General features: G+C 66.4%; 2 protein-coding genes across 2 annotated transcripts; both read right to left on the bottom strand.

The window, feature by feature from the left end:
- Window positions 1-413: 413 nt before the first annotated feature.
- On the bottom strand, window positions 414-20158 carry PNPLA6 (patatin like domain 6, lysophospholipase). The gene is given in 36 exon segments (XM_082299283.1): window positions 414-907; window positions 1049-1137; window positions 1362-1458; window positions 1830-1946; window positions 2415-2567; window positions 3159-3307; window positions 4749-4865; window positions 6249-6318; window positions 6408-6524; window positions 7073-7229; window positions 7693-7811; window positions 7899-8081; window positions 8830-8998; window positions 9070-9133; window positions 9938-10078; window positions 10158-10233; window positions 10536-10649; window positions 10751-10874; window positions 10955-11086; window positions 11729-11934; window positions 12093-12170; window positions 13078-13299; window positions 14588-14685; window positions 14771-14939; window positions 14942-15061; window positions 15162-15242; window positions 15323-15451; window positions 15726-15806; window positions 16271-16430; window positions 17007-17159; window positions 17505-17605; window positions 17689-17771; window positions 17872-17947; window positions 18828-18887; window positions 18978-19040; window positions 20084-20158. Coding segments are annotated over 35 exon segments (4119 nt in total). The 5' UTR covers window positions 19011-19040; window positions 20084-20158; the 3' UTR covers window positions 414-826.
- A 1935-nt stretch (window positions 20159-22093) lies between these two features.
- Window positions 22094-23158, bottom strand: S1PR2 (sphingosine-1-phosphate receptor 2; the record flags this gene model as incomplete). The annotated part of the gene is made up of 1 exon (XM_082299306.1): window positions 22094-23158. One exon carries the CDS (start codon window positions 23156-23158, stop codon window positions 22094-22096), a length of 1065 nt encoding a protein of 354 aa, XP_082155432.1.
- Window positions 23159-25429: the final 2271 nt, after the last annotated feature.

Below are 25429 nucleotides of genomic sequence, written 5' to 3'. Positions count from 1 at the left end.
GAGCCATGAGTGACAGGCGCGCGGGCCAATGAGGAGTGCGAGCGCCACAAACGCGGAAGCGCGGGAGAGGGAAGCGCCGGGGGGCACCGGGGACCCCCCCCCCCCGACTCCGGTAACGGCAGCACCGGCAGCGACCCCCGCCCGCGGCCCCTCCGGCAGCGCGGCGGCCTCGGGGCAGGGCCCGGCCCAGCACGGGGAGCGGGGACGGAGCCGCCGCCATCGCGCCGGGAGCCGGAGCCCCGCCCCTCCCGCCGCTGCGCGGGCGGCGATTGGCTGGGAGCCGTGATTGACAGGCGGCCGGTCCCAGTCCCGCTCCTGTCCCATTCCCGTTCCCATTCCCGTTCCCATCCCCCTCGTCCCCCCACCCCAGCAGCAGCACCAGGAGCGCTTTAATTTGAAACGAACGAACCGCGTCAGTAACAACGAATTCATTCATAATTAATAATAATTAATAATTAATTAATAACCCATCCAGCCGGCCTGGATTTAAATAATAACCGTTAAAAAAGAACCGGAAACAAGGAAAATTTACAGCATCGCCCCCCCCCCCAACCCCGCCCGGGGGGGGGGTCTGGGACAGTGCAACAGAGCGGGGGGGGAGGGGAGGGGACATTGGGGGGTCCCAGCCCCCTCCGTGTCACCCCGAGCGGGGGGGGGGACATTGGGGACACTGGGGGGACACTGGGGGGACATTGGGGGTCCCGGGCCCCGTGGGAAAGTGCCAGAACATGGGGGAGGGGCGGGGACCCCCGGATTTGGGGTGGGGGAGGGGAGGGGACAGCCCCAATTTGGGGTGGGGGAGGGGAGGTAGAGCCGTGAGGGTCCCTCAGAAGCCGTCGGAGTCCAGCGGGGGGGGCGGGGGGGTCCCGGCTGCGCTCGGACGGTGCCGAAGGGGCTTCTCCTCCTCCTGCGGACACGCGGGGGTCACTCAGGGGACACCCCTGGGGTGACACCTTTGGGACCCCCAAGCGCAGGGTCCCACGGGCGGGCTCGGGCCACCCCCTCCCCCCACTCGCCCCCCGTTTTTGGGGTCCCCGCGGTCACTCACGGCCTCCAGGGACGCCAGGAACGCGTCCTCCTCGCCCCGCAGCGACTCCGGGCCCTCGTCCTCGTACTCGGTCAGGTAATCGGACTCCTCTGGGGGCAGCGGGGCTGCCGGTCAGTCCCCGGAGCCGCCTCCCCGCGCTGGCCCCGGCCCCGGAGCCGCCTCCCCGCGCTGGCCCCGGCCCCGCTGTCCCCCCCGCTCCGTCCCCGCTGTCCCCGCGCTGTCCCCGCTCCATCCCCGCTGTCCCCCCGCTGTCCCCACTCTGTCCCCACTCCGTCCCCGCTGTCCCGGCCCCGCTCTCCCCCCGCGCTGTCACCGTCGCCGTAGCCGTCGCTCAGGTAGGGCTGCGCGGGCTCGATGCGTGACACGATCTCGGCCAGGTCCGTGAAACCGGCGCTGGGACAGGTGAGCACCTGGGGGGATACGGGGGACAGGTGAAGGGACATCTGGGGGGACAGGAGTGGGGCAAGGAAGGGACAAATGGGGCAAGGGGACAAAGGGAGGGATGGGAGAGGGACAAGGAGGACAAAGGGTGGCAGCGACACGGAGGTGGCCAATGAGGGACACGAGGGCACCGGGAGGGGACACAGAGGGAACAAGGACAAGGGACATCCCTGAGATGGCCCCAAGGGTGACAAGGAAGGTGGCAAGGCCGGGGTGGCCAAGGGCAGGTCTGCGAGGAGCCACCACCCCGTGTCCCCAGGTGTCCCCAATGTCACCAGGTGTCCCCAGGTGTCCCCAATGTCCCCAGGTGTCCCCAATGTCCCCAGTGTCCCCAGCTCACGTCCATGCGTTTGCTCTCGTAGAAGTCGGCCGAGCGCCGGTCCTTGACCATCTTCTCGATGATGTCCCCGCGGCTCCAGCCCTCGAACACCACCTTGCCGTGCTGGTAGCCGACGTCCTGGGGGGCAGCGGGCAGCGGTCAGCAGCACCCCAGGGGACAGCCGGGACACCCAGTGATGGACCAGGACACCCAAGTGATGACCAAGGAACTCAACTGATGACCAAGACACCTCAAAGTGATGGTCAAGGACACTCCACTGATGGTCAAGGACACCCAAGTGATGGTCAAGGACATTCAGTTGATGGTCAAGGACACCCAACTGATGGTCAAGGACACACTACTGATGAGCAGGACACCCAAGTGATGGCCAAGGACACCCAAGGATGATTCAGGAGTCCCAAATGATGACCTGGACATCCCAAGTGACATCCTGGACACCCAACCAATGGCCAGGACACCACAAGGAACAGCCCTAAGACCCCAACGATGGCCAGAGAACCCCAACGATGGCCAGAGAACCCCAACCCACATCTCAGAGCCCCCCAACCCCGCGCCTCCCACCCTTCCCAGCCCCCCCAAACTCACGTAGATCTCGTCAAACTTCCCGAAGTCCATGGTCTTGAAGCGGTCGATGGGTGGCCGGATGTACTCGCAGTAGGAGCTGGACTTGACCACCTCCAGCTGCCGGACGCACGACACGTAGGCCAGGCGCGACTGGATCTCCGCCATGTCCGGCACCTGCCGGGACACTCAGGACATTGAGGTTCGTGGAGAACCTCGATGAAGAATCAGAAGACCCCAAGGGTGGCCGGAGAACCCCAAGAAAGAGCCAGAACACCCCAACAATGACCAGAACACCCCAACGATGGCTAGAGAACCCCAACCATGACCGGAACACCCCAACAATGGCTGGAACACCCCAACAATGGCTGGAGAACCCCAATAGTGGCCAGAACACCCCAACGATGACCAGAACACCCCAACAATGGCCGGAACACCCCAAGAAAGAGCTGGAACACCCCAAGAAAGAGCCAGAACACGCCAACGATGGCTGGAGAACCCCAACCATGACTGGAACACCCCAAGAGTGGCCAGAACACCCCAACAATGACCGGAACACCCCAACAATGGCTGGAGAACCCCAATGATGGCAGGAACATCCCAAGAAAGAGCCAGAACACCCCACCAATGGCTGGAGAACCCCAACGATGACTGGAACACCCCAACGATGACCAGAACACCCCAACGATGATCAGAACACCCCAACGATGGCCGGAACACCCCAACGATGGCCGGAACACCCCCAGGGAGGTCACCCCGTGGCCTCACCTTGACCTTCTCGGCCCAGGGGTTGAGGCGCTTCCAGAGCAGCCACCAGCCCGACAAGGAGTCACCGTAGTTGCACAGGTCGGTCTCGTCCTGGCTGCCCACGTCGATGGCGATGACCGTCTTGGCGCCCATGTTGCGCGCGATGTCGGCTGCGGGGGTGGGCAGAGGGACAATGAGGGGTCAGCGGCGTTGCGGGGTCGGCCGGTGGCGCCACGAGGGGTGGTGGGGTCAGGGGGGCGTGGAGGGCGGCCGGTGGCTCCAGCGTGGGGGACACCAGGAGGTGACGGAGGTCGCTGGCACAGGAGGGAGGGTGGACACGCTTGGGGGGACGGGCGGTGACGCCGAGGGACGGTGCCAGGAGATGGCTCGGAGGTGGAGGAGGATGAAGATGGTCTGAGGGGGTGAAGAAAGTCCTGGAGGACCCCAAGGGATGATAGTGACAGTGATGATGATTGATGATGATGATGATGATGATGATGATGATGATGATGGAGAAAGTCCCGGAGGACCCCAAGGGATGATGGTGATAGTGACGATGATGATGACGATAGAGGAAGGTCATTTCCACGGAGAAGAGAATGGAGACGGTCCTGGAGGACATGAATGGATGGACATCATCCTGGAGGGATGATGACCATGATGATGATGATGATGATGATGAGGAAGGTGGCCTCGAACCCAAGGAGCCCAAAGATGCCACCAGAGTCACCCAACGTGGTGCCGATGATGCCGGATGGAGGAAGGTCCCCAGCACGTGAAGGGGACAAGGGTGACCTCCCAAGACCCCCAGAGGTGACACAGAATGGCCGGAAGAGGAACATCAAGAGATGGACGGAGGTGCCGGGAGGTGAAGGAGGGCGGAGAGGACGCCTGGGATGGCGACGTGCAGAGATGGACGGTGACGGGTGAAGGGGCCCCAGGAGGTCCCCGAGGGGACGGCGCAGGACGGAGACGGAGGCGGGTGGAGGATGGAAATCATCCGGGAAACCACCAGGAGGTGACACCAGGGCTGTGACTCCTGGGACAGGTGACAGAGGGTGGAGATGCCCCAAGAGGGTGACTGAGGACATCAAGAGATGACGGAAGAGGGATGGAAGATGGATCCTGACCATGGAAATCCATGGAATGTTCTGGAAAACCGCCCAGAATGGAAAAGGCACCAAGAGACGATGGAAGATGGATGGATCCTGACCATGGAAAACCAGGGAATGTTCTGGAAAACTGCCGGGCACGGAGAGACATCAAGGTGTAACAAAAGATGGGACGGATCCTGCAGGCGAAGGGACGCGGAATGTTCTGGAAAAGCGCCCGGGATGGAAAAGGCATCAAGACAGGATGGAAGAGGGATGCAAGACGGATGGATCCTGTCCAGGAAAGTCCACGGAATGTTCTGGAAAGCCGCCCGGCGCGGCAAAAAACCAGCAGCGGCAGCAGCTGGCAGCCGGCCATCCCTTCCCATCACCGCCATCACCCAACGCCACCGAGAAGCCGCCAAACCGAGCCGTGGCCGTCCCTCCATCCTTCCGTCCGTCCGTCCGTGCGCCAAACTCCCGCCCCGCGCCCGCGGTGCCACCGATGCCACCGACTTGCCTGGCAGGTTGTTGATGTAACCCCCGTCCATCAGCAAGTTGCCGTCCTTGGGGTCGCAGAGCGGGGGCAGGTACCCCGAGAGGGTCATGCTGGCGCGCACGTAGCGCCAGAGCGAGCCTGCGCCGGCGGGAACGCAACAAACGCCGTCAGCGCCGCCGCCCCGGCACCGGCACCCGCCCCGGGGGCGGCCGCCCCTCGCCGCTCGCTGCTCGCCCTGCCCGCGCCGGGACGTGTCTGCGCCCCGAGGGTCACCCAGTGGGGAACCCAATAGGGCGCCCAATGGGACACCCAAGGGGTCAACCAATGGGGCACCCAATGGAGAACCCAATGGGGCACCCAATGGAGAACCCAAGGGATCACCCAATGGGACACCCAATGGGACACCCAATGGGACACCCAAGGGGTCACCCAAGGGGTCACCCAAGGGGTCACCCAATGGAGAACCCAAGGGGTCACCCAAGGAGTCACCCAGTGGAGAACCCAACAGGGCTCCCAACGGAGAACCAAAGGGGTCACCCAAAGGGTCACCCAATGGGGCACCCAGTGGAGAACCCAAGGGGTCACCCAACGGGGCGCAGAGGAACCCCGGCGCGCCCTGAGTGGTGGTGCGGACGCTCCGGCTGTGGTTTTGGGGGTTTTTGGGTGGTTTGGGGGTTTTTTTTTGGTGTTCTAGGGTGGTTTTTTGGGGTTTTGCTGGCGGTTTTGGGGTCGGGCCCCGGCGAGCGAGGTGCTGACCTGGGACATTGTTAACATAGCAGCCGTCCACCAGCCAGTGGCTGTCCTTGGGGTCGCAGAGCGGAGGCAGGTAGGGGGTATAGGACGCACTGGCTCGGACGTAGCGCCAGAGGCTGCCTGGGGACGGAGAGGACACGGTCACGGCCACCGGGACCGCGGGGGGTGACCCAGGAGGGCACGGCGGGGGAGGGGACGTTGGCAGCCAGCGGCGAGGGAGGGGGGTGGGTTAGAGGGGTCAGAGGGGATTAGTGGGCGTTAGAGGCCAGCGGGCACGGGCAGGGCGAGGGCCACCGGGCAGCGGGGTGGCCGTGGACGGCTCAATGTCCCAGGTGAGCTCCGGCACCGGGCGAGGACGAGGGGCAGCCACCACAACGTTCCCACCACCATCACCAGGTCCCAACCACCACCGTGGCCCCACCACCACTGCGATGTCCCCACAGCCACCACCATGTCCCCACAACCATGGCCCCAACACCACCACCACCACCACCGTGTCCCCACGGCCACCACCGTGTCCCCCCCCCCAGCACTGCCACCACCACGTCCCCATGCTGCACTGGGGGTTACTGGGGTTAGTGGTCAGCGGTGTTAGCGCCTCGTGCAGCCCCCGCTGTCCCCTCCCACCCCACCACCGACCCCAAGGTGGGGTCAGCAGCAGCTGGTGGCTCTGGGAAGCCACCCCTGCCCCGTGTCCTTGCCATCCCCCTCGGGACGTGGGGAGGTGACACCGGTCTGGGTGCCCCGTGCGCCCCAGGGAGCTCTCACCGTCCGTGTGCACTCGCATGGCCGAGGCCGTGATGTCCGTGGTGACGTTGAAGTAGGGCAGCCACAGGTCCTGCGGGGACGGGACGGGCTGGGTGACACCGCGGGGACATCGGGGAGGGGCTCTGGGGGTGGCACGGGGCGCGGAGGGGGGGGACACACCTCGATCTGCTTGTCCTGGAAGACTCGGTTGATGCTGGCGTTGAAGGCCGAGCCCGAGAACATGGAGGTGATGGGGTAGGTGAGGTCCAGGACGGTCTCAAAAACGGAATTCATGCACTGGGGGGGGGAGGAGGAGGAAGAGGAGGAGGAGGAAGAGGAGAAAGAAAAATAAGGAGAGAAAAGGAGGAGAAAGGAGATGAAGGAAGAGAAGCAGCAAGAGGGAGAAGGAGGAGGAGGAAGGAGATGAAGGAGGAGAAAGAGGAACAGCAAAAAGAAAAGGAAGAAGATAAGGACGGGAGGAGCAGGAAAATCAGGAGGAGGAAGAAAAATAAGGACAGAAAAGGAGCAGAAAGGGGACGAAGGCACCCACCTGCCCCGGCCACCCACCCTGACCCCCTGGCACCCACCCTGGCCCACTCCTGTGCCCCCTGGCACCCACCCTGTCCCCCTGGCACCCACCCTGGCCCACTCCTGTGCCCCCTGGCACCCACCCTGTCCCCCTGGCACCCACCCTGGCCCACTCCTGTGTCCCCTGCACCCACCCTGACCCCCTGGCACCCACCCTGGCCCACTCCTGTGTCCCCTGCACCCACCCTGTCCCCCTGGCACCCACCCTGGCCCACTCCTGTGGCCCCTGGCACCCACCCTGACCCCCTGGCACCCACCCTGGCCCACTCGCGTGCCCGCTGCTTGGTGCGCACGGCGCTGCGCTCCTCGGCGTAGAGCGCCCCGATGAAGGCGCCGATGGAGGTGCCCCCCACCAGGTCGATGGGGATCCCCGACTCCTCCATGGCCTTGATGACCCCGATGTGGGAGCAGCCCCTGGAAATCGCGCAGGGATCGGGGTCAGCGAGGCCCTGTGGTCACCAAAGAGGTTGGGGACAGGGGGACGGACGGACACGGGACAGGGGGACACAGGGACAGGGGGACAGAGGGACAGATGGACAGAGGGACACGGGGACAGAGGGACAGAGGGACGGGGGGACAGAGGGACAGAGGGACACGGGGACAGGGGAACAGAGGGACAGGGGGACACGGGGACGTGGGTAGGGGGTCACAGGGACGTAGGGACATGGGATATGGAGACACAGGGACAGGGGCACACAGGGACAAGGGGCACAGGGACAGGGGCACACAAGGACGGGGGCACACAGGGACAGGGGGCACAGGGACAGGGGGGCACAGGGACAGGGGCACACAAGGACGGGGGCACACAGGGACAGGGGGCACAGGGACAGGGGGCACAGGGACAGGGGGCACACAAAGACAGGGGCCCAGCGCCCACCTGGCGCCGCCGCCGCCCAGCACCAGGGCGATGGTGTTGCCGGTGAGGACGCGCGCCAGGCGCGAGAAGTCGCTGTGGCGGTCGGCGCTCTTCTCGAACACCTTCTCGTACATCTCCCGCTGCGGGACACGGAGGGGAGGACACCGGTGACCATGGTGGCGGTGGCGGCCACCCCCCGGGGCCGGCGCAGGGGAGGGGACGCTCACCAGCTTGGCGGGGCTGCGGCGCGAGAAGACGCGGCGGGGGCAGCGGATGTGCAGGTGGCCGGAGCACCAGCTGCGCATGTTGAGCCACTCGACGGTGCGCGCCGGGCCGGGGCCGTCCTCGCGGTGCAGCAGCACCAGCTGCTTCAGCGCCCGCACCGCCGTGTTCTCCAGCATCTGCTCCAGCTGCGGCGGCCACCGCGGGGTCACCGAGGGGCTGCGACAGCCCTGGGACAGCCCTGGAGCCCTGTGCCGAGCCCCAGAGCCTTGTCCCACCCTTGTCCTTTGTCCCACAGAGCCCCGGCCCCGGCGCACAGCTCTGTCCCAGCCCCCAGAGGGGGGTTATGTCCCATATCCCATGTCCGTGTGTCCCCACGTCCCCCTGTGCCCACACGTCCGTGTCCCTCTGTCCCACTCCCAGAGCTGTCCCAGCTCCCCATCCCACCTCTCCCAGGTCCCTGTCCCACCTCTCCCAGGTCCCTGTCCCACTGTCCCACCCCCAGGTCCCTCTCCCACCTCTCCCACGTCCCTGTCCCACCCCCAGGTCCTTGTCCCACCTCTCCCAGGTCCCTGTCCCACCTCTCCCAGGTCCCTGTCCCACCTCTCCCAGGTCTCACTCCAGGTCCCCATCCCACCTCTCCCAGGTCCCCGTCCCACTGTCCCAGGTCCCTGTCCCACCTCTCCCAGGTCTCTCTCCCACCTCTCCCAGGTCCCCATCCCCCCCAGGTCTCACTCCAGGTCCCCATCCCACCCCCAGGTCCCTGTCCCCCCCCTCCCAGATCCCTCTCCCACCTCTCCCAGGTCCCTGTCCCACACCCAGGTCCCTCTCCCACCTCTCCCAGGTCTCTGTCCCACCTCTCCCAGGTCCCTGTCCCACCTCTCCCACCTCTCCCAGGTCCCTGTCCCCCTTTCCCAGATCCCCCCCAGGCCCCACCTCGCCCAGGGCGGGCTCCTGGTCGCCCAGCCCCACGATGAGGATGCAGTCGGCCTGGCGGATGCAGCGCAGCGTCCAGGGGGTCAGCGTGCAGTCGGTCTGGTAGAGGACGATGCGGTGGATGTCCTCCTGCTGCGCCAGCCAGCCGGACAGCCGGTACTCCTGGATGCTGCCCGAGGGCACGCAGCGGTCAGCGGTGGCCTGGGGGCACGCGGGGACGCCGCGCCCCACCGGGGTTACCTCTCCAGGGCCGAGGAGCCCAGGCGGGCGCGGATGATGTCACTGGTGAGGAGCAGCGTGGGACCTGCGGAGGGAGGGACGTGGTCATCGGCGTGGGGCTGCGGACATCTGCAGGCCATGGGGCTGTGGCCACCACCATGCCATGGGGTTGTGGTCACCTCCAGGCCATGGGGTTGTGGTCACCACCATGTCATGGGTCTGTGGTCATGTCCAGGCCATGGGGCTGTGGTCACCACCATGCTGTGGCCACCATGCCATGGGGTTGTGGTCATCTCCAGGCCATGGGGCTGTGGTCACCTCCAGGCCATGGGGCTGTGGTCACCACCATGCTGTGGCCACCATGCCATGGGGTTGTGGTCACCATGCCATGGGGCTGCGGTCATCTGCAGGCCATGGGGCTGTGGTCACTACCATGCCACGGTCACCATCGTGCCATGGGGCTGCAGTCATCTCTAGGCCATGGGGCTGTGGCCACTATCATGCTGTGGTCACCATGCCATGGGGCTGTGGTCATCTCCAGGCCATGGGGCTGTGGTCACCACCATTCTGTGGTCACCACCATGCTGTGGCCACCATGCCATGGGGCTGTGGTCATCTCCAGGCCATGGGGCTGTGGTCACCACCATGCTGTGGTCACCATCGTACCATGGGACTGTGGTCATCTCCATGCCGTGGTCACCACCATACCAATGGTCACCGTCACACCATGAGCTTGCGGCCACCGTGCCACCACCGTGCCGTGGTCACCCTCATGGCGCCCACCACAACCAAGACCGCCCCGTGGGGCCGCAACCACCACCACCCCCAGGTCACCAGGGTGCCACGGGCCCGCGGTCACTGTGCCCTGGTCACTGCCGTGGTCACTCACCGATGGCGTTGAGCGCGTGCTGCAGCTCCAGCGTGAAGGCCGCCATGGGCACCTCGTCGCACACGGGCAGCACCGCCACCGTCGACAGGTTGCTGGTGGGGTTGATGGGCTCCGAGCTGGAGGCCATGCCCAGGCCGGACCCTGGGTGGACACAGACAAGTGGACACGCTGCTCCGGTGATGGCCGCCAGCCCCGGAGAGGTCACCCCGTTGTCTCCCACCTGCGAAGGGCCCGCGGAGCTGCTGGAGGTTCCCCAGGATCTTCTGGCTCAGGAGGTGGATGAGGCGGGTGACGACCTGTGGGGACAAGGACACGGATGGCCACGGCCATCGGAGCTGCAGAGACCGGTGCCCTACGGGACTTCCTGGGTGCCACCACCCCCGTCTGTCCTTGGAGACCTCAGGTGCCACCACTCCTCACCCTTGGGGACCTCAGGTGCCACCACCCCATCCATCTAAAAACCTCAAGCGCCACCATCCCTTCACCCGCTCTCCTCCTCCAACAGCTTCGTTAACTCTTTAATTCCAGCTGGTTTTAATTAGAGGTGGGGCCACCAGCCAGGCCGTGGGGACACCCCTGAGGGGCCACCCGGGGCTACCTGCGGGTATCTGCGCTTGATGTTGTTGAGGGTCCCCTCGGGCAGCTTGGCCAGCTCCGTGTCCCTCACCGCGTGCACCGTGGTGGCCCGGGGCTGCCGCGTCAGCGCCTCCACCTGCAGGACGAGGCCGAGGCCGTGAAGGAGCCGAGGTGGTCCCCGAGGTGGTCCCCGAGGTGGTCCCCGAGGTGTCCCCCACCCGCGGGGGTGGCACTCACCACGCCCACGAGGTCACCGCGGCCGTACTCGCCCACCAGCTCCTTCTTGCCGCTGCCCTTCTGGATGACGGAGCGCAGCCGCCCGTTGAGCACGATGTAGGTGCAGTCCGACTTGTCCCCCTGCCTGGGGACAGCGCTGGTGGCACCTCGAGGCCTGGGTGGCCCTCCCCGAGCTGAGGTGGACGCCTGGGAGCGGTCACTCACCTGTAGAGCGCCCGGCCAGCCTCTACGGCCATCCAGTCGATGGCGAAGTCCATCTGGCGCACGAAGGGCGACATGCGGGCGGCCACGGTGTGGGCCACGCTCAGCACCACGCTGGGCTGCTCCCGCATGATCCTGGGGGACAACACGCGGGAGGTCACGGGGGTGACCCCAAAACGCCCCCCTGGAGGTGGGGAACCCACCGGGATCACGGATCCGACCGATGGCCTCGCTCGGGACACCCCAAAATCCCACCCTGGGGCTGGGACTGTTCCGTGGGGGGATGTTCTGGTGTCTCACCACCCTCAGGGGGAAGAACCTTCTCCTGATGTCCCCACCCAACCTTCTGCTGGCACTTCAGGTCCTGTCACCGGCGCCACAGCAGAGATCGGCGCTGGCCACGAGGAAGGTGAGGAGCTCGAGAACATTCCATGTCCCCTCGGCCCCTCCGGACCCTCCTCGCCCTGGTGGCCTCCTTTGGACACTCCCCAATGGTTCCTCATCTCAGTGACCATCCACACCCTCCTCGCCCTGGTGGCCTCCTCCGGACACTTCCAAGGTTGAACTTCCTTATCTCAGCGACCTTCCCCACCCTTCCTCATCCTCTTGGGACACTTGCCCACGGTTCAATTTCCTTATCTCAATGACCCTCCAGACCTTCCTCATCCTGGTGGCCTCTTTTGGACGCTCCCCAACCGTTTCACCTCTGTTTTCCATCCAACTTGAGGCCACCCCACGCCAGGCCCGCTGACCGCCCCCAAAGGAGGCCGGACTCACTCGTAGAAGTCGGACTTGGAGATCTTGAGGAAGGTGCAGTCGCGGTTGGCCTTGATGGTGAAGATGAGGGGCTCCCCGGTGAGCACGGCCAGCTGTCCCACCAGCTCGCCGGGCTGCGTCAGGAACAGGCACACGTCCTCCTCCTTGTCGATCATGCGCTGGTACACGTGCAGGCAGCCCCAGAGCACGAAGTGCAGGCTCACGTCCTGCCGGGAACGTCACTCGTCACCTCCTGGGGACCTCCTGGCACCCCACGGGGTCACCGGGGATCCAGAGGGCCACCAAGTTGTTCTGGTTGTCACCAACCCCGGCGGCTCTGGGGTTGTTTCTGCCTGGAAAGGAGGTGATGGTCCCAAAAACCCACCTGGTCGCCCTGGCGGGCGATGACCGTCCCGCCTTTGGCGTGGTGGAGCAGGACGCGGTTGTTGAGGAGAGAAGGGTCCTGGAGGGAAGGACGGGACCGTTGTGGGGTCACCAGGAGGACAGAGGGTGACCAGGAGGTCATGGGGGCCACCAGGAAGCGATGGGGACCACCATGAGGAGAGGGGAACCCACCCCAAAGTGATGGGGGACCACCCCAAAGAGACTGGGGACCACCCTGAGGTCACAGAGACCACCCCAAAGTGATGGGGACCACCCTAAAGAGACAGGGGACCACCCCAAAGAGACTGGGGACCACCCCAAAGAGACTGGGGACCACCCTGAGGTCACAGGGACCACCCCAAAGTGATGGGGACCACCCTAAAGAGACGAGGGACCACCCCAAAGAGACTGGGGACCACCCTGAGGTCACAGAGACCACCCCAAAGTGATGGGGACCACCCTAAAGAGACTGGGGACCATCCTAAAATCACAGGAACCATCCCAAGAAGAGCAGGGAGCACCCCAAAGAGATGTGGGATCCCCCAGGGTCACAGGGACCACCCCAAAGAGATGTGGGATCCCCCAGGGTCACAGGGACCACCCCAAAGAGATGTGGGATCCCCCTGGACTCACAGGGAGCACCCCAAAGAGATGTGGGATCCCCCCAGGGTCACAGGGACCACCCCAAAGAGATGTGGGATCCCCCAGGGTCACAGGAACCACCCCAAAGAGATGTGGGATCCCCCCTGGGCTCACAGGGACCACCCCAAAGAGATGTGGGATCCCCCCAGGGTCACAGGGACCACCCCAAAGAGATGTGGGATCCCCCCAGGGTCACAGGGACCGAGATCCACCACGAGACGACGGCGACGCACCCCAAAGTGACCAGGAGCCAGCCGGAAGGTGACCACCGGTGACCACCAGAAACCCTCCACGACCCCGCAGAAGCCCACGCAAAGCCCCACTGAGCCCGGGGCCGCCCTCACCTCGACCTTCATGAGCTTGATGAGCTCCCGCTTGGCCTCCTCGAAGATGTCGCTGCTCTGGCGGCCCTGGTAGGGCCCGAAGGGACACGTCCCTGGCCCCGTGCCCGGCCCCGTGCCCGGCCCCGTGCCCGCGTCCTCCTCGCAGGAGCTGTAGTGGTAAATCCCCGAGGGCTGCTCCTCCAGCGTCACCGACTTGCGCTCCTTGGGCTCCTGAGACACCGACTGGGCAGCACCGGCGGCGCCGGGGTGAGGCGGGAGGTGGGGGGGATTCAAGGGGGATTTGGGGGGATTCGAGGTGGGGTTCAGGGGGGATTTGGGGTGGGATTCAGGGGGGATTTGAGGTGGGACTCGGGTGGATTCAGGGTGCATTTGGGGTGGGATTCAGGGGGGATTTGGGGTGAATTCAGGGTGCATTTGGGGTGGGATTCAGGGAGGATTTGGGTGGGATTCGGGGTGGGATCCAGGGAGGATTTGGGATGGATTCGGGGGATTTGGGGTGGGATTCAGAGTGGATTCAGGGTGGGACTCGGGTGGATTCAGGGTGGGATGTGGGGGGGATGGGGGGGGGACGTGGGGCGGTTTCCGGAGGGATTTGGGGTGATTCAAGGTGGGGTTCAGGGGGGATTTGGGGTGGGATCCAGGGAGGATTCAGGGTGGATTCAGGGGGGATTTGAGGTGGGATTCAGGGGGGATTTGGGGTGGGATTCAGGGAGGATTTGGGGTGAATTCAGGGTGCATTTGGGATGGATTCGGGGGATTTGGGGTGGGATTCAGGGGGGTTCAGGGTGGGATTTGGGGAGGGATCCAGGGAGGATTCGGGGTGGATTCAGAGGGGATTTGGGGTGGGATTCAGAGGGATTCGGGGTGGATGCAAGGGGGATTTGGGGTGGGATTCAGGATGGATTTGGGGTGAACTCAGGGTGCATTTGGGGTGGGATTCAGGGAGGATTTGGGTGGGATTCGGGGTGGGATCCAGGGAGGATTTGGGATGGATTCGGTGGATTTGAGGCGGGATTCAGAGTGGATTCAGGGTGGGACTCGGGTGGATTCAGGGTGGGATGTGGGGGGGATGCGGTTTCCAGGAGGATTTGGGGTGATTCGGGGCAGATTCAGGGGGGATTTGGGGTGGGATCCAGGGAGGATTCGGGGTGGATTCAGGGGGGATTTGAGGTGGGACTCGGGTGGATTCAGGGTGCATTTGGGATGGGATTCAGGGGGGATTTGGGGTGGGATTCAGGGGGGTTCAGGGTGGGATTTGGGGAGGGATCCAGGGAGGATTCGGGGTGGATTCAGAGGGGATTTGGGGTGGATTCAGGATGGAACTCAGGACTGGATTCAGGGTGGGATGTGGGGGGGATTTGGGGTGGGATTCAGGGGTGGATTCAGGGGTGGATTCAGGGTGGGATGTGGGGGGGATTTGGGGTAGGATTCAGGGGTGGATTCAGGGGTGGATTCAGGGTGGGATGTAGGGGGGATTTGGGGTAGGATTCCGGGGCAGACCCGGCCGTACCTGCCCGAAGGCGCCGGAGCTGTCCTCCTGCAGCGACACCGAGATGCGGCCGCGCTCGTAGGCCATGTCGAAATCCGAGCGGGGACCCTTCTGGATGCCTGGCAGGGGTCACAGGAGGGGGGAGGGGGTCACAAAATGGGGACAAAGCCACCCCTGGGTGACGGCCACACCCCCAGAACCCACCCGAGATATCCACGGGCATGGAGATGCAGCGGCTCAGCGGCGGCGGCACCGCCGGGGTCTCCAGGCCGGCAGCTTTCATCAGCTCGGCTGCGGGATGAGACCACCCCAAAACTGAGTAGGAAGCAGCAGAGACCCCACAAATGATTGGGGTGGAGGGTCTCAGGACCCCGTGGGTGTCTCACCCGTGTCCCGGCCCTCGTCGGTGCCGCCCAGGCCGCGCTTGCCGTGCCGGACGGGGCTGGTGCGGGCGGCGTGGCCGGGCTGCGGGAAGAGCCGCAGGGGCTGCATGTCCTGGAGGTTTGGGGACAGAGGGGACATCAGAGAGGCTGGGGGGACACCAGAGGGCTCCAGAGCCAGCCCAGGACCCGTCCGAATTCCGGCCTGAACTCACGTGGCTGAAGAGCTCGTTGGTCAGCCCCAGGTAGTTGTGCAAGGCCAGGAAGGTGACGCGCTGCAGCCGCACCATGATGATCTGCGGACGGACACCGAGCCACCATCGGTCCCCTGTCGCCCCCAGGGACATCCTCGGGGTCCCCCAGACCCCGAACTCACCTGCACCACCCTCACCAGGCTCTCGGGGTACTTCTCGAAGACGGCCGAGAAGGCCTCGACCGGCAGGCGCAGCACCGTGGAGTCCTCGGCCGCGCGGGCACAGACCGTCCGGTACGGCCGCTGGTGGCCCTGGGGGCAGCCTGGGGGTCAGGGGGGCACAGCGGAGCCGTCCTGGCCACGGACGGGGCTTGGGGGCAGCTGGGGACTGGTGAAGGGGTTTGGGGTGGTCGTGGTTGGGCTGGAGGAGTTTGGGGAGAGTCACGGTTGGGGTCAGGACGGCCACGGTTGGGTTGGAGGGGCTTGGAGACAGCCTGGGGGGGCTTGGGGACAGCCTGGGGAGGTTTGGGGACAGCCTGGGGGTGCTTGGGGACAGCCCCCAGGGCCTCGGGGACACCGGCGGTACCGTGATGACGTCCAGGATGCTGAGCAGGCTGTGGACGCTGTCCCCAGGAAACACCTCCTTCATCACCGTCTCCTTCCCGTCCTGCCAGGACACGCCCCACGTCACCCCCGCTGTCCCCTGGTGTCCCCCATGTGTCCTGAGACATCTCCAGGTGTCCCCTGTGTGTCCCTGAGATGTCCCTGAGTGCTCCTGGCTGCCCCCAGATATCCCCCCGGATGTCCCCACGTGTCCCCTGGTGTCCCCTGGGTGTCCTTGCGGTGCCCCTGGTGTCCCTCACGTGTCCTGAGACATCTTCAGGTGTCCCCTGTGTGTCCCTGAAGTGTCCCCCAGATGTCCTCAGGAGTCCCTGGCTGTCTCACGAGTGTCCCTGGCTGTCCCCAGGTGTCCCAGGGTGTGGTGTCCCCACATGCCCCTGGGTTGACCCCCAGGTGTTCCCCCAGCTGTCCCTCCGCTGTCCCAGGGTGTCCCTGGAGTCCCCCAGATACCATTCAGTGTCCCCAAATATCCCCCTGATGACCCCTGGCTGTCCCCAGGTGTCCCCTGACCATCTCGGTGAGCAGCAGCTCCAGTTTCCCCTCCTGCAGGACGTAGATGCTGGTGTCGGGCTGGCCCGGCCGGAACACATCCTCGCCCTGCTGGCACTGCTGGAACACCATGTGCTTGCACAGCTCCAGGAACAGCGGCTTCTCAAAGTGCCCCAGCACCCTGCGGGGACACCGTGGGGACAGCGGCGTCACCGTGGGGACAGCGGGGACAGCAGGGGACAGAGGGGGACAGAGGGGGACACCGTGGGGACAGAGGGGACACTGGGGACAGCCGGAGCTGCCCCAGACAGGATGCAGGATCCACTCAGAGGAGCTGTCCAAGGGCGGAGCTCGGTCCCTGCGGTCGAGTCCTGACCCTCAGAGCCCGATCCTGAGCCCAGCGGTGGACGCTGACCCCACAAACGGATCCTGAGCCCATGGATGGATCCTCATCCTATAAACAGATCCTGAGCCTATAGATCCTCATCCTATAAACAGATCCTGAGCTCATGGATGGATCCTTACCCCATAAACGGATCCTGAGCCCGTGGACGGATCCCAACCCCGTAGACAATCCCAGTCTCAGGGATGAATCCTGATCCCAAAGACAGATCCTCATCCCAAAGCCAGATCCCAACCCCAGGGACGGATCCCGACCCCTCCCTGCAGGACCCTCACCCTAAACCCGCCATGGGTGGATCCCCATCTCAGGGATAGATCCCGATTGCAGGGGGGATCCCGACCCCAGGCCGCTCACCGGACGTTCTTGAGCATGTAGAGCACCTCGGAGGGCAGGTGCGAGCTGGCCACGTCGAACTCGGTCAGGTCGGCCTCCAGCACCGAGGGCGGCGGCTCCTTCAGCTGCAGCGTGGGCGGCTCCTTCTGGATGCGCAGGAAGCTGGCCGAGACCCTGGGGACAGCGTGGGGACAGCGTGGGGACGGCTGTGTGCCCATGGGGACAGCGTGGGGACGGCGTGGGGACAGCGTGGGGATGGCTGTGTACCCGTGGGGACAGCAGGGACACCACAGGGACAGCCATGTACCCGTGGGGACACCGTGGGGACACGGCGGGGACACAGGGACCCGCCCCGGGTGCTCGCACAGCTGCAGGAACAGCAGCTCCTCAGAGCACCCCAGCACCCTGCGGGGACAGCAGCGCCCGGGTGACACCGCGGGGACACCGCGGGGACACCGCAGGGACACCGCAGGGACCGCCGGCCGCAGCCACGCCACGGCCACCGCAGCGTCCACTCACTTCTTGGCGATGCTCAGCACCTTCAGCTTCTTGCGGCTGCGCGGCCGCGCGGCGCCGCTGGACACGCTGGCGTCCACCAGGGACGACGTGGACTGGGACACCTGGGGGTGGGGACGGGGCGCCGCGGTGTCACCCGGGGGTGGCGGTGGCCCGGCGCCGGCCCCGCTGCCGCCCCGAGGGTCACCTTACGCATGATCTTGCGGCTGTAGAACAGGACCTTGTCCCGCTTGCGGAAGCGATACCGGGGCGGCTCCTGCGTGGGGACCTCTGGGGACAGCGAGGGGACGGCGTCAGCAAGCCGCGGCACCGCCACCGCCGCCCCCAGGGCCACCGCCGCCCCCAGGGCCACCGCGGGGCCGGCACTCACTCCTGCGGCGCAGCCACCAGCCCAGCGCGGCGGCGGCCATGACGGCCACGGCGAGGCCCAGGACGGTCCAGAGCACCTGCGGAGGGACGGCGGGAGGTGACCGACGGCGTGGGGGGATGCGAGGGGCTCGGGGACAAGGACACGTCCCCAGGGGATGAGGCTGTGTCCCCTCAGCGGTGCTGAGCCGCAGCGGGGACAGGGGGACACTGGGGATACTGGGGACACGGACACTGGGGATACTGGGGACAGTGGGACACCATCCCTAGGGACACTGGGGATACTGAGGACACTGTTCCTGGGGACACTGGGGACATGGGGACAATGAGACACCATCCCTAGGGACACTGGGGATACTGGGAACATTGTCCCTGGGGACATTGAGAACATAAGGACACTGGAGACACTGTCCAAGGACATGGGGACAGTGTTCTCTGCTCACTGTGTTGGTGGGGTTAGGGACACGGGGACACTGGGGACATGGGGACACTGGGGACACCATCCCTAGGGACACTGTCCCTGGGGACACTGGGGACATGGGGACACTGGGGATACTGGGACACCATCCCTAGGGACACTGGGGATACTGGGGACACTGTTCCTGGGGACATTGGGACACCATCACTAGGGACACTGGGGATACTGGAGACACAGGGACACGGGGACATGGGGACACCATCCCTGGGGACACTGGGGACACTGTTCCTGGGGACATGGGGACACAGTGACACTGGGACACCATCCCTGGGGACACTGGGGACATGGGGACACTGGGGATACTGGGACACCATCCCTAGGGACACTGGGGACACTGTCCCTGGGGACACTGGGGACAGTGGGGACATGGAGACACTGGGGACACTGGGGACATGAGGACACTTGGGACACGGAATTTGGGGACACTGGGGACACGGCACACGGGGCCAGAGGGACAGCAGGCCGCCGGGGGCACGGCTCACCGCGCGCGTCGGGAGCTGCTCCCTGCTGAAGGCCGCCAGCAGCCCCCTCAGGACCGTGCTCTGCGGGGACAAGGGACAGCTGAGCCCCGGCGTCCCCCCCTCCCCGGCCGTGGGGACAGCGGGGGTGACACTGACAGGGACACGTCCCACCTCGGCCTCCTGCTGCGACTCGCTCTGCCCCATGGCCGGGGGGGGCTCTGCCCATCCGAAATCCTGCCAAAAACCGGGGGGAAAAAAGGGAAAAAAGGAGCAGCTGGGGACACGCGGTGGCACCGAGGGACGCCCAGGTGGCACCGAGGGACGCCCAGGTGGCACCTCACAGCGGGGAAAAGCCAGGTCCTGGGTGTCCCCAGGGTGTCCCCAAGGTGTCACCTCCCTTGGGGACTCCTGCGGCACGGACAGGAACCCGCTGTGCCAGCGCCGGTCACCGTGCCAAGGCCACCAGGCGCTGTCACCCGTCCCCGTTGTCACCCCATCGGTGCCACCACCGGGCCTGGCCCTGCTGTGCCCCCCCACCCCACCCCGTCCTTGCCAAGGACACCCCGGGGAGGTGACAGCGGCACCGGTGACAGAGGCTGGCACGTGTCACCCCCCCCCGTGGTGGTGGCACCGGGGTCTGGTGACACCCCCAGGGCCCCTCCAGGTGACAACAGCCCCCCCCCCCCCCAAATTACCCCACCCCCTCCCCCCCCCAAGGCTTTACTGCCCTCGCCAATTTTACTGCCCCCTCCCCAATTGCTGCCCCCACCCCAAAATTGCCCCCTTTATGTTTATCACCCCCTCTTAAAACCATTATTACCCCCGCACCAATTAATTACCCGTCACGAGTTAATTACTGCCTCACACCTTAGTTGCCACCCACACGGATTAATTACCCCGTCACATCTTAATCGCCCCCTCATGAATCACCCCCCCCAGGGCCGTTATTGCCCCCTCAGGCCCCGTCGCCACCCCATGCGTTAATTACCCCTCACACCTTAATTATCCCCTCATAAATCACCTCCCCGGGCCGTTATTGCCCCCCCGGGCCGTTATTGCCCCCTCAGGCCCCGTTACCCCCCCGGCCTCTCGCTCCCCTCAGCGCTTCCCCTTCCCCTCAACTGCACTCACCCCCCCCCCCCCCGCCACACCTTCGTCCCCCCCCGGACCCCCAGAGCCGGTAAAGCTCCCCCGGTCCTCCCCCACCCGGTGAAGCCCCCCCGGGACCCCTCGGGATCCCCCCGGTACCCCCAGCCCGCCCCCCCCCCCCCCCTCACCGGCCGCCGGTCTCGGCCCGCTCCGGCCCTGGCGGCGGCCGCGGCCCCCGCGCCGTCATGGCCCCTTTAAGGCCGTCCCGCCTCCCGTATGACGTCACTCAGCAGCGCCAAACCCATCGCGGCGCGGCCGCCATGTTGGGAAGGTCAAGCCGCGCAGATACAGCGCGCCCGGGCGCCATCTTGAGTGCGGGCGGGTGTGTGTGACGTCGTAACAACGCGACGGCGCGGGCAGCTGTGGGCGTCGCCCCGGCGCCATCTTGGGGGTGGCGGGGGAGGGGACACCCCAAATTTGGGAGGGGACAGTGGGGGGGGCACCCAAATTTGGGAGGGGGACAATGGGGGCGACACCCCCAAAGAGGGGACACCCCAAATTTGGGAACGGGGGGGAGGGGGCACTCCCGGGTGTGTCCCCGTGGTGGGGGGGGGACACCCACCCCCAGGCCTGTCCCCTTGTCCCCGCTGTCCCCCAGGGGTGCCACCACCACCACCCGGTGCCACCGCGGAGCTCCCCGGTGCCCAAACCCGCGGGGTCACCACGGGGGCACCGTGACGTCACTGTCGCGACGCGTGGGGGGAGGGGGGGGGACAGGAACCGAACCCCCCCCCCCGTATTTCCTCTTCAGCTTTTAGGGAGGAAATCGGGGTTTTTGGGGTGCTGGGAGGTGACAAAACGTGTCTCTCTTCGTCCCCTCCGTGTCCCCTGAGCTGCTCGACCCCATTTTCCCAAAATCCCTCTGGGAGGGGGGAGAAAAAAAATCCTCCCCAATTCCCCCAAAATTTGGGGCTCTCTGCCCAACCCCCCCCCCCCCCGATCCCGCTGAGGAAAAGGCGCGGAAACGTCTGGAAAAACGCCGGTTTAATACGATTCGGGATTGGGGAGGGGGGATGATTTTTGGGGGGCAATCCCGGGAATTTCGGGGGGTGGGGGAGGGGATCCCGGCCGGTCCGGCCGCACTGGGATGAGCCCCCCACGCCCCACGCGCCAGCGCGTGGGAAAACCCCGGATTTTGGGGGTTTTGGGGGTTTTTTTTGGGGGGGGGGGGAGCTCCAATGCCCCCCCTCCTCCCTCCCTCCCCACCCCAGGCCCGGTTTATCCCGGGAAAAGCCGAGCCCGGCGCTCCCGGTGGGAAGAGCGGTCGGAGCCGCCCACGGGGTTCGGGGCGCCGGGAGGGGCCCCGGGACTCGTCCGACAGGTCCGGCCGGGGCCCCGGGGCTCGGGCAGGGCGTGGGAAGGGCCCCACGGCCGCCGCCGGCCGCGTGTCCGGGCACACGGAGCGCCGGGAGCGCCGACGGGGACGGGGTCCGGCCGTACCTGGGGAACCACGAGGGTCCCGCTCCCTTCGTACCGTGGGGTGGCCTCGGGGTGTCCACGGGGCCGTGGGGTGGCCTTGGAGTGTCCACGAGGCCTTCGAGTGTCCACGAGGCTGTGGGGTGTCCATGGGGTGTCCACTGGGCCATGGGGCAGCCTTGGAGTGTCCACAGGGCCGTAGAGTGTCCATGGGGCCGTGGGATGTCCACAAGGCCATGGGGTGTCCACAGGACCGTGGGGTGGCCTTGAAGTGTCCATGGGGCTGTGGGGTGGCCTTGAAGTGTCCACGGAGCTGTGGGGTGTCCACGGGGTGTCCACAGGGCCTTGGAGTGTCCACAGGGCCTTCGAGTGTCCATAAGGCCGTGGGGTGTCCATGGGGTGTCCACAGGGCCTTGGAGCATCCACAGGACCGTGGGGTGGCCGTGGAGTGTCCACAGGGCCGTGGGGTGGCCTTGGAGTGTCCATGGGATGTCCATGGGGTGTCCATGGAGCTGTGGAATGACCTTGGGGTGTCCACGGGGTGTCCATGGAGCTGTGGAGTGACCTTGGGGTGTCCACGGGGTGTCCACAGGATGTCCCCAGACCATCCCCAGGCCACCCACGGCTCAATCCTGCCCCACCCACCAACCCCCGCAGCACCCAAGGAGCACCCCCAGACTGACCACAACCCCCCCCCCCAGCTGACCACAACCCCTCCCCCATCACACGGACGTGGTGCACTCGCGGGTCAGCGGCGCCGTGGCCGTCTCCCCTTTGGGGCAGGGCGCCGTCACCGCCGCCTTGTCCAGCGAGCTGGACGTGCGCAGCGGGACCCCCGCCCGGCCGGGCGGCCGCGGCCGCCGGCCCCTCCCGCAGCAGCAGAGCAGGCGCAGGAACTCGGCGCGCATGTCCTTGCTCCTCAGCGTGTAGATGACGGGGTTGGCCGCCGAGTTGAGCGTGGCGAAGGCGAAGAAATAATTGGCCTTGTAGAGCACCCGGCAGGCGCGGACGGGGCACGAGGCGTCCATGAGGAGGATGATGAAGGCGGGCAGCCAGCAGACGATGAAGGCTCCCAGCACGATGGTGACGGTCTTGAGCAAAGCCAAGGTCTGCGCCGAGGCGATCTCGGCGTGGCTGGAGCGGACGATGCAGTAGATGCGCGTGTAGAGCCCCACGATGGCCAGCAGGATGAGGGTGAAGATGGTGGTGACGAAGAGCACGTAACGCTTGGAGTAGAGCGGCAGCACCGTGGAGCAGTCGCCCAGGTCGCTGATGCAGTTCCAGCCCATGATGGGCAGGCTGCCCACGGCGGCCGCGATCACCCAGCAGGCGCCGATCAGCAGCACCATGCGGCAGTTCTTGTCGCTGCCGTACACCTTGACCTTGGTGATGGCCACGTGGCGCTCGATGGCGATGGCCAGCAGGCTGAACACCGAGGCGGCCAGCGTGGCGAACGCCGTGCCCTCCCGCACGAACCACTGCACCGGCGTCAGGCTGAAGGTGGTGCTGCCGGACAGCAGCGTGTTGACCATGAAGGCCGTGCCGGCCAAGAGGTCGGAGGCGGCCAAATTGCCGATGAAGATGTACATGGCCAAGTGCAGGCGCTTGTTGCGGCAGATGGACACCAGCACCAGCAGGTTCTCCAGGACGATGAAGCAGCAGAGGATGACGATGAGGACGGAGCCCACGGAGCGCGAGGGCGCGGAGGCGTCGCCGTCGCCCTTGGTGTAGTTGTAGTGCTCGCGGATCTTGTCGCGGTTGAAATATTCCTTGTAGATGCTCCCCATGGTGAGGCCGGGCCGGGCGCGCCGCCGAGGGTCAGCGCCGCCGGGACATGGCTCCGGCCAGAGACCTGCGGGGTGGACGAGAGGCAGGGTGGGAATGTGGGGATGGCCATGGGAGAACGGGGGGGGGGGGAAGCCTGAGGGGACACCGAAGTGGCAGGAGGGGACACAGGGTGGTTGGGGGACAGAAATCCCATCAGGAATGGCACTGGGAGAAAGGGGGGGATGCCTGAGGGGACACCGGGGTGGTTTCGGGGACAGAAATCCCATTGGGAATGGCACTGGGAGAACAGGAGGGACACCTGAGGGGACACTGGGGTGGCAGGAGGGGACACCGGGGTGGCTGGGGGACAGAAATCCCATTGGGAATGGCGCTGGGAGAACAGGGGGGACACTGAGAGGACACCGGGGTGGTTGGGGGACAGAAATCCCATTGGGAATGGCGCTGGGAGAAAGGGGGGACACTGAGAGGACACCGGGGTGGTTGGGGGTGACAGAGATCCCGTCGGGAGCACCCCGGGGGGCTGGGAAGGACGTGGCCGGTGAGGGACAGGGACACCGGGCGATGTCACCGCTGGGTCGGGGAGGGGTCCCCCCCGTGTCCCCCCGGTTGGGGGTGGCGTTCCCGGTGCCACCGGGTGTCCCCCCAGTCAGGGATGGGACTCCCAGTATCGTGTCCCCCATTCCCAGTTCAGGACGGGACTCCCAGTACTGGTCCCCCCCCCTCCCAGTTCAGGACGGGACTCTCGGTACCGTGTCCCCCCTCCCCAAATTCCGGGACGCTCCTTCACCCCCCCCCCCCCCCGCCCGGTTCCTCCCGGTGCGGGACCCCCGAGGGCTCCGGGGGTGGCACCCAGGGCGGGGTGAGGGGGGGGTGAAGGAGCCCCGGTGGTCGCTCCGTCCAGGAGCCCCCGCCAGGTCCCGGTGGCGTCCCGGAGCCGGCCCGGTACCGGTCTCAGTCCCGTCTCGGAGCCCCCGGAGCCGTCCCAGGGCGCTCCCGGAGCCCCCCGGTCCCGTCTCGGAGCTCCCCTCGTAGCCGTCCCGGTACCGGAGCTCCCCTGGTCCCGTCCCGGAGCCCCTGTTCCCGTCCCAGTCCCGTCCCGGAGCCCCCGGAGCGGTCGCGGAGCCCCCGGTGCGGTCCCGGAGCCCCCGGTGCTGTCCCGCCTCGCGCAGCCGCGCCCGGTGCCGGGACACCGCCCCTGGCTCCCGCCGCCCCCCGCGACCCCCTCAGGACCCCTCCGGACCCCCCCGGACCCTCGTACCGGTGCCGGTGAGAGCCGCCGGTCCCGGTCGGAACCGGCGCGGAGCATCCGCCGCTTCCCCTTCCCCTTCCCGCCCGCCCCCGCGGAGGCAGCGGGGGGGGAACGGGCGGGGCCGGGGGCGGCGAGACCCCCGGGACGGCCCCGGGATCCCAAACCGGGAACCCAAACCGGGAACCCAGACCGGGAACCCAGACCGGGATTCCAAACCGGGAACGGCCCCGGGATCCCAAACCGGGATCCCAAACCGGGACCCCAAACCGGGAACGGCCCCGGGATCCCAAACCGGGATCCCAGACCGGGAACGGCCCCGGGATCCCAAACCGGGATCCCAAACCGGGAACGGCCCCGGGATTCCAAACCGGGAACCCAGACCGGGAACGGCCCCGGGATCCCAAACCGGGATCCCAAACCGGGAACGGCCCCGGGATCCCAAACCGGGATCCCAGACCGGGAACGGCCCCGGGATCCCAAACCGGGATCCCAAACCGGGAACGGCCCCGGGATTCCAAACCGGGAACCCAGACCGGGATCCCAGACCGGGAACGGCCCTGGGATTCCAAACCGGGATCCTGCACCGGGACCGTGCCCTGGAATCCCAAACTGGATTCCCCACACAGGGATCCTGTCCCAGAAACCGGGATCCCGCACCGGGAACCGCACCAGGACTGGGAACCGCACCGGGACCGTGCCCCGAGATCCCGCACCGGGATCCTGCCCCAGGAGCCACAGCGGGACCCCAAACCGGGACCCCAAACCGGGACCCCAAACCGGGATCCAAACCGGGACCTCAAACCAGGATCACACCCCAGGATTCCTCACTCGGACCTGCCGGAACTGGGATTCCCAACTGGGAGCCCACACCGGGATCTGCCCCGGGAACCGCACCGGGTTCCTGAACTGGGACCCTCGGGGATCCCACCGGGACCCCAAACCGGGACCCCAGACTGGGATCCCGCACTGGGATCCTGAACTGGGACCCCTGGGGATCCCACCGGGACCCCAAACTGGGATC

This window comes from Coloeus monedula (assembly GCF_965178545.1).
Source record: "Coloeus monedula genome assembly, chromosome: 31".
Taxonomy (NCBI): Eukaryota; Metazoa; Chordata; class Aves; order Passeriformes; family Corvidae; genus Coloeus; species Coloeus monedula.
Note: the sequence above shows the minus strand (reverse complement) of the source record. Positions and strands in the feature narration are given on the sequence as shown.